The following is an 8,314-nucleotide window of genomic DNA, read 5'->3' as shown; positions in this document are numbered from 1 at the left end:
CCCTGGCCTCTTGGGCATTAAGTTGGTCATCCATGAGGTCATCATTTTAGATATATCCCTAATAAGCCCCTACCTTTACAAGCAAGTAGCAACAAATTAAAAAGCGGTACGGTGCAGAAACTTGTTACTAAAATGCGATCCAATATAATGGAACACATGTCGTACCAAAAATAGAACTAAATTAAAGTCGCATTATTATAAGGAGACCAAGATTCACGATCACACATGCATGCAATTCAATGCAAGCAAGCATCCTTAATATAATTTTGTCGACAAAAAATCGAATATAATCTCCTATTATTTGGCATTAAATTACCTGGTTTTAATTACATCAGACCAGACATATATGCAGGAGAGGCACCCACCGTCTCATCAACTACTTGCTTCACCCACGTTTCAAATTTAAATCAAAAGTGTCACCATCCTTACAGCTTAACCCTTAGCTTTCAATTCTTTTTCTGATAGATAAGTCGGGAATACCTATTTCTTCCGTCTTTAATTTTCATTTTTAATAAATTATTATTTATTTTCTCAATTATTGTAGGTTGATTCATGTATACATTTAATTGCGTATTAACAACGAATATCTATCTTTAAACATACATGATTAATATATATATATATATATATATATATATATATATATATATATATATATATAGGATCGCATTCAAGTGCAAACTGCTCACACAGGAAAGAACTCCGAACGCATGACATCCGTCCACGTGTCCAGATCTAACGTATGAGAAACACTGATTTAAAAAAAAAAAAACACGGTGGCATTTTCGTAAATAAATAAACATCTAAGTGCAAGTAAAATGTATTATAAGTGCATGTAAAATGTATTACAGGTACAAGTAAAGTTTACACTAAGTGCACCTAACGTTATAACTAGGTGCACCTAACGTGCATGAATTTTAACAGGGTAAATTACTTGCACTTGTAAGTGATTTTACATGCACTTTTTACTTGCAAAGGTACACCAGCTACTTGCACTTGTAACACATTTACTTGCACCAAAGTTCGAGTTATTTACGAAAATACCACCACATCGTTATTTTAAAATTACATATAATTCGTTGATCTGGACACATGGATGAGCGGATAGCTATGAGTGATTCTTATTTCTCTCATGGGCGGCCGTTGTCACCTGAACGCGCCCCATATATATATATATATATATATATATATATATATATATATATATATATATATATATATATATATATATATATATATATATATGGGAGGGATCATGTGCATTTGAGGCTTCCCGTGCAGTACACAACACACGCACATTAAGCACACAAACAAAACACCTTCAGAACACAACCTCACACATGTTAAGTACAAGCCTTACGCATGTAAAGCACAAAAAGTCAAAAACCCACGCACCTTAAGTTTTAAAAATAACTCACATCAAGTACACACTCACGCACATTAAGTACAAAACTCACGCACCTTAAACACACGACTCACGCACATTAAGCACAAAACTCACGCACATTAAACATTACACACTCACGCACATTAAGCACAAATCTCATGCACATTAAGCACAAGACTCACGCACATTAAGTACAAAACTCGCGTACATTAATCACTCGCACAACCGCATGGAAAACACTTAAATGCACATGAACCTGAACCTATATATATATATATATATATATATATATATATATATATATATATATATATATATATAGGACTAAATTGTCACACGTAGTCAAAGTTAGCCGCTTCCAACACATTGCTTTGTCACCCGATGTTGTTGCGTTCCAAACTGTACTTAATTTCCTCCCAGATATAACTCCCCCAAGCAATCCATTTGAGTTAGTTTCTACTCACAGCTCAGCTTTTATTCAATATAAAATCCTTGATCTCTCTATATATAGCTGTGTATGTGTGTATATTTTCCCTGACCACCCCTTCCCTCTCAGGACTCTCTGAATACATACATCTCTTAATAAGCATCTTCTCCGATCCCTCTCCGGCCTAGTAATTAAAGCTGGCCGGTTTTCTTTACTTTCACGGTAGCATACAACAATGGCGGCTTTCTTAAATATCACCAAAATGGTTAGTTTCTTCTCTTAGCTTGCCGCACCATGCATGCTGCACATTTTCTTTTCTTATTTTCATTCAAAACTTCATCGCATGGCAACCCTTAGCTGAGTTGATTGGATAACAACAATTTTGCTTTCTTATGCATGCAACAACTATACACACACACACACATATATATATATATATATATATATATATATATATATATATATATATATATATATATAGAGGTTAGGCTTGTGTTCATATGAGAACCATGCCTTACTTAATTAGAACGTGAAAATTGTATGAGTGCACACAATCTATTATATGAATACACACAATCTGGTCTCCACCATCATATCATCTAGATATGTTCGACAATATATTGTGTGCATTCATGTATTAGATTGTGTACACTCAATAAAGTAGTTTGTCCGCGTTACTCACCTTTATATATATAATGTTAGAAATCAAAATAACTAAATCAGAGACTCATCTTCCTAAATCTGATTAAATTTGCGAAAAAAGCTAATTTAATTCATACCCGACAAGTATCAGCAGTCCCACTTATCTCGACAAGATAGTTTCACATACATTTTTCCTCCTGTTCAAGTCAATCTTTCTCATTTTTTATTCATTGGGTTATATACGTTACTATGAACTGATCGATAATCACTTCACCATATCAAACAGTTTTCCTATTAATTATTATTATCACTGGCATATTAACTGATTTTTTTAATAGTTTTTTATTAAGAATGAGAGGGATGAGGAGAAGGCATCCCGAGAAGAGTGCACCCTCGATGGAACCGTTGATCATTACGGCCGCCCTGCACTCCGATCTGCAACTGGAGGCTGGTTTGCCGGTGTACTTTTACTTGGTAAGTGGAAAATTTTATTTTATTTTATTTTTTTCTATTTTCAATAATACTTTGATATTATATTTTCAATTTAAATTGATTTTTCTTTTTTCTTTTTTAAATAAAAAATTATATAATATATACTCCGTATATAATTTCAGTGAATCAAGGTTTAGCGACACTGGCATTCTTCGGGGTAGGAGTGAATCTAGTGTTGTTTCTGACAAGAGTGATGGGGCAAGACAATGCTGACGCAGCCAATAACGTCAGCAAATGGACAGGGACTGTTTATCTCTTCTCCCTCCTCGGAGCTTTCCTCAGTGATTCCTATTGGGGAAGATACAAAACTTGTGCTATCTTCCAACTCATTTATGTTGTCGTGAGTCACTCACTCTTTTACTTTCAAGTTCCGCGCAGGGCCAATCTTGTCATTTCACTACCAAGCCACCTTTTTGGGCAGGCATTATTTTGGTTTAGGTGATATTTTAAAGCCCAATAACCAAATAATTAAATAGTGTTTATGATATGTTTGGAGGTTTGGTTAATAATTATTTTGGGTTAGTTTAGGTACACTTAAATTTTTAATGACTTTAAAATTTTTATATTCATTTTAAAGTTCATTTCATTTTTAGTCCCAGGTTTATAGGTGAAAGTCACTTTTAGTCATTTTTTATTAATTAGAACATTTTCATTTAGATAAAGGATCAAAAAATTATCATGTCACAATAATATATTTTAAAGATTTTTGATTTAGTTTGAATTTCAAGTTGGGCATAGATACAATTTAATACACTTAATATTTAAATTAAATTTATATTCACACATACTATAGTTTAAAATATCTAAATTTAAAATTCAAATCAAATCGAACTGAAAAAATAATTTAAATAAAAAATTAAAACGTCCACCCTAGTTTGATTTTAGATAATCCAAATAAAGCTCTCACCCTAACTCCATTTGACATACTGAGCTGAAAAACTAAACCCTAGAAATTGGAAAATGAATTATGATAAGATAGGTGATTAGAACAACATTGAAATCTTTTGTAAAACTAGTTCTTAATTTCTTATGTAGGTTGATGACATCATTTTGGTAAAATAAAAAGGCTAAAAGTAAAAAATGGAAAGTTGATAATTTTTTTTAGATGCTAGCCCAATTTGGTAAAATAATTAGTCTATAAATTAATTTTGACTGCTATTAATGGTTTGACTTGGTTAAAAAATTAATATAAGTGTTTGGTTAATTAGCTTTTTGTAATTCCAAAATGCTAAATTTCAAAAATTTGTTCAAATTAACTTTTTGGAAAAAGAAATTATACCAAATAGCTATCAACTAACAGCTAATTTACCAAACACATTTTTACAATCAGCTAATGTTATCAACTAATTATACCATCTAATTAACTCAATCAGTTAACAACTAACCGCTATCAGTTAACAACCATTTACCAAACAGGATCGCTATGTTTCATGGCGTTTTAAATATATAAAAACAATTAAAACTCATATTTATTTACCAAATATATATAACAAAAAAAAAAAAAGGCTAATTGTATTTTAAAATAAGTGATGTGATATGCATATGCTCTCAAAAAAAAAAAAAGGCTAATTAAAATTTGTATTATATTGCAGGGATTAATATCAGTGTCAATATTTTCATTCATTTTCTTAGTGAAGCCAAAGGGGTGTGGGGACGAAAACACCCCTTGCAGGTCCCCCTCTCGGATCCATATCGCAGTGTATTATGTATCGATTTACCTGGTTGCCCTCGGGAACGGTGGCTACCAACCCAACATAGCAACATTCGGGTCCGACCAGTTCGACGGAGACCACGCCCATGAAAGTGTGTCGAAGGTGGCTTTCTTTAGCTACTTCTACTTGGCATTGAATCTCGGCTCTCTCTTCTCCAACACTGTTCTTGTCTACTTCGAGGACAAGGGCATGTGGACACTCGGATTCTGGGCATCCACTGTCTCTGCCGTTTTGGCTTTACTCCTCTTCCTTGTTGGCACGCCCAGATACCGTCACTTTGCACCCAAAGGCAACCCTCTTTCAAGATTCTCCCAAGTTCTTGTTGCTTCTGCCAGAAAATGGAATGTTCACCTCCCTTCAGATGGCGATGATCATCGTCTCTATGAAATCCAGGAACACGATTCTAGCACCAGAAAAATACTCCATACCGAAGGATTTAAGTAAGTAATTGTTACTTTGACAAAAGTCGGAACTTATAGCGAAGACACAACTTCATTTTCTTATATATTACTAGATTTAGGGATGACAACGGGACAGGAGCGGGAGTATACTCCCTGTCCCTGTTCCCGTCCCCAAATCCCAACTCCGTCCCTGTCCCCATTCTTAGCGGAGAATAGAAAATAGTCTCTATCCTGTCCTTGTGGAAAATTAGGCGGGGAGTGAGATTCTCGTCCTCATTTAACTTTAAATCAAAATCTTAAATTTGTATAATTTAGTAATTTTTAAAACTAAAAACTTAAATTTTAATTTTAAAAAATAATATTATAAATAAATAAATAAAGAAATATATATATATATAATTTTTAATTATAACATTATTCGGGGACGGGGCGAGGAGGGGTATTCCCGTCTCCGTCCCTGTCCCCGACAGGGAATTAGATATATTTCTATCCCCGCGTCTCCGTTCCTCGAAATTTTTTTCCCATCCCCGTCCCCATCAGGACGGGAATCGGAGGTCCCCATCATGGATGGGGCAAATTGCCATCCCTAGTTGTATTGGACCTAACATGTCTCCGCCTAATAATCTAATAGTCACTGGGTTCTGGATTTGGTCATTTATCGGCCTCCGTCCAACAAATACATATGATTACCATCAATTAAATCTTAATTGTTAGAATAAATGTTTATTACTACGCCAAAAGCTCTAATATTAATAACAAATGTCCAATTTTATTTTCTTATACTTGCCTAACAACCTACACTATATTTTTAAAAAGAGGATGCTAGACTTGACTTTTAGAAAACCTATACCCAACAATCTTGAGCTATTTGGTGAGCAACTTGGCCCTTCATGTTTCCGCGCAATACTAACATACATGAAATTGTTTGCGTAGATTCTTGGATAAAGCAGCCGTTATTACAACAAAGGAGAGTGTCCGTGACTTAGAAGAGAGAAACATTAATCCGTGGCGTCTCTGCAGTGTAACTCAAGTGGAAGAAGTAAAATGCATACTAAGGCTTCTTCCAATTTGGCTATGCACAATCCTCTACTCCGTAGTCTTCACTCAAATGGCCTCTCTATTTGTAGAGCAAGGCGCCGCCATGAGAACCAACATCGCCGGCTTCCATATCCCTCCAGCCAGCATGTCCAGCTTCGATATCCTCAGCGTTGCAGCCTTCATTTTCATCTACAGGCGCATTCTCGACCCCCTCATTGCCAGCCTAAAGAAAACGCGTAGAGCACAAGGCTTCACCGAGCTCCAAAGAATGGGAGTGGGGCTTATCATAGCCATAATGGCAATGGTAGCAGCCGGGATTGTGGAACATTTCAGGCTAAAATATGCAAGCACTGATTGCCCCCGATGCCCGAGCTCCTTGAGCATCTTCTGGCAAGTACCGCAGTACGTGTTGATTGGGGCGTCCGAGGTTTTCATGTACGTTGGACAACTCGAATTCTTCAACGGGCAGGCCCCCGAGGGGTTGAAGAGCTTCGCGAGTGCGCTTTGCATGACATCCATATCACTGGGGAACTATGTGAGCAGCTTGCTAGTGAGCATTGTGATGAGAATTTCGACTACTCATAGGATGCCTGGATGGATACCTGGGAACCTCAACAAGGGTCATTTGGATAGATTTTACTTCCTATTAGCAGCCTTAACAACAGCTGATTTCGTGGTCTATATTCTATGCGCAAAGTGGTACAAGTACATAGAGTTTGAAGAAAGAAACTCATGTTTAAAGAATATTGGGGATAGCAAACTGCAGGAAGATCGATCTACATTTAATTAGTACTTGATTAGGTGAGTGCTAATTACAGAACTTTTCCTTTGGTTTTTATGAGAGGGGTAATATATATGATGCTAAAATAAAAAAAAAAATAAGGGTAGATCCAAATGAGATTATATATATATTATAGGAAGAGAAGAGTGCAAGGAAGCTAGAGAAATGTGTATTTTCGCATTGTCTAAGCAGAGCACCGGATGCTTTGAGGGTTGCATTTCTGGTAGAGGATGCATGGCTGACAGAAGCTTCAATTCTCAAAACTCAATGATATGTATTCTGATTATTATTCAATTCTTTGCTTTTAATCTTCCTAATATAATCTTTTAGTCAGGCCTTCTGTTTAATATATCCATCAATTTAAAATGCAATCCAATGGAAAAGTTGGAAAGATTAGTAAATATAGGAGTGTTAAGAACAAGTATATTTTAGATTTTGATGATACCGAAATTTTAGTCTCCAATTATTTTTTTATTTTTAAACTCAATAGTGTTACAAATTGTAAATCTAAAATGTTCACTTAGGGGGGTGTATTCAATCATGACTTTCGTAGAATTTTAAAGACTTTTATGAACTTTAAAAGTTTGGAGGTATTCAATTCAAACTTTTAGAGAGTCTTTAAAAGTCAGGTGGTATTCAATCAAGACTTTTAAAGAGTCTTTAAAAGTCATGTGGTATTCGATTAAGACTTTTAAAGAGTCTTTAAAAGTCATGAACTTTTGTAGACTTTTTAATTTTAGGACTTTTGTAGACTTTTCCTTCTCAAATATAAATAGTTGAAATCCAACCATCAACCCCAAGATTTCAAAATTTTCTTTCTGACAACTTTGAATGTTTTCTCTCTCTATTTAAACTCTATTTTTTCTCCATATTTAAACTTTATAAACCTATCTAAATTCAATAAAATTATTTTTTTTCTTCATTATCCTATATTTTCCTCATACCTAAACTCTACCAATTTATCTCTCTTTCCTAAGCTTTACAATCTTCCTCTAAAAATTCGAAATAATATTATTTTTACTTCATTATTGCTTGTTTATATTGATTTTTATTTTTTCTATGAATTTTTTATCCCTAACTTTCTCTAATTCTCCCTAAATACATTAACAAAGCAAATATTTCATCGTCAAATTTTAGTATATGTTTCATAATATTCATATAAATATGTATATATTTTGATTTTTATTCTTTTTATGTTTATATTCGTAATATATATTTTTTTATTATTTTTTTAACAACATGTTACTACGAATAGTGAACTACTGTATGTTCGCAATAACAATTTGGGGGTTGCAAACAGTAGCACATTGATGTTGTTCGCTGTCTCAAATTGCTATTACAAATAATAGTTCTTTGCGTGATACCTAGCAATATATCAAGTATAATTTATATATATATATATATATATATATATATATATATATATATATATAT

General features: G+C 34.0%; 1 protein-coding gene across 1 annotated transcript; it reads left to right on the top strand.

The window, feature by feature from the left end:
* Positions 1–1,925: 1,925 nt before the first annotated feature.
* Positions 1,926–7,213, top strand: LOC109163949 (protein NRT1/ PTR FAMILY 7.2-like). The gene is made up of 5 exons (XM_019312682.1): positions 1,926–2,079; positions 2,795–2,930; positions 3,071–3,288; positions 4,541–5,100; positions 5,995–7,213. Exons 1-5 carry the CDS (start codon positions 2,050–2,052, stop codon positions 6,887–6,889), a joined length of 1,839 nt encoding a protein of 612 aa, XP_019168227.1. The 5' UTR covers positions 1,926–2,049; the 3' UTR covers positions 6,890–7,213.
* Positions 7,214–8,314: the final 1,101 nt, after the last annotated feature.

Source organism: Ipomoea nil, unplaced genomic scaffold (genome assembly GCF_001879475.1).
Source record: "Ipomoea nil cultivar Tokyo-kokei standard unplaced genomic scaffold, Asagao_1.1 scaffold3054, whole genome shotgun sequence".
In the NCBI taxonomy this organism is placed as follows: domain Eukaryota; kingdom Viridiplantae; phylum Streptophyta; class Magnoliopsida; order Solanales; family Convolvulaceae; genus Ipomoea; species Ipomoea nil.
Note: the sequence above shows the minus strand (reverse complement) of the source record. Positions and strands in the feature narration are given on the sequence as shown.

Coding starts and splice junctions, on each gene's coding strand:
- LOC109163949 (XM_019312682.1), top strand. CDS start 2,050: ATGGCGGCTTTCTTAAATATCACCAAAATG. Junction 2,080..2,794: donor TCTTAAATATCACCAAAATG/GTTAGTTTCTTC, acceptor TTTTTTTAATAG/TTTTTTATTAAGAATGAGAG. Junction 5,101..5,994: donor CTCCATACCGAAGGATTTAA/GTAAGTAATTGT, acceptor TTGTTTGCGTAG/ATTCTTGGATAAAGCAGCCG.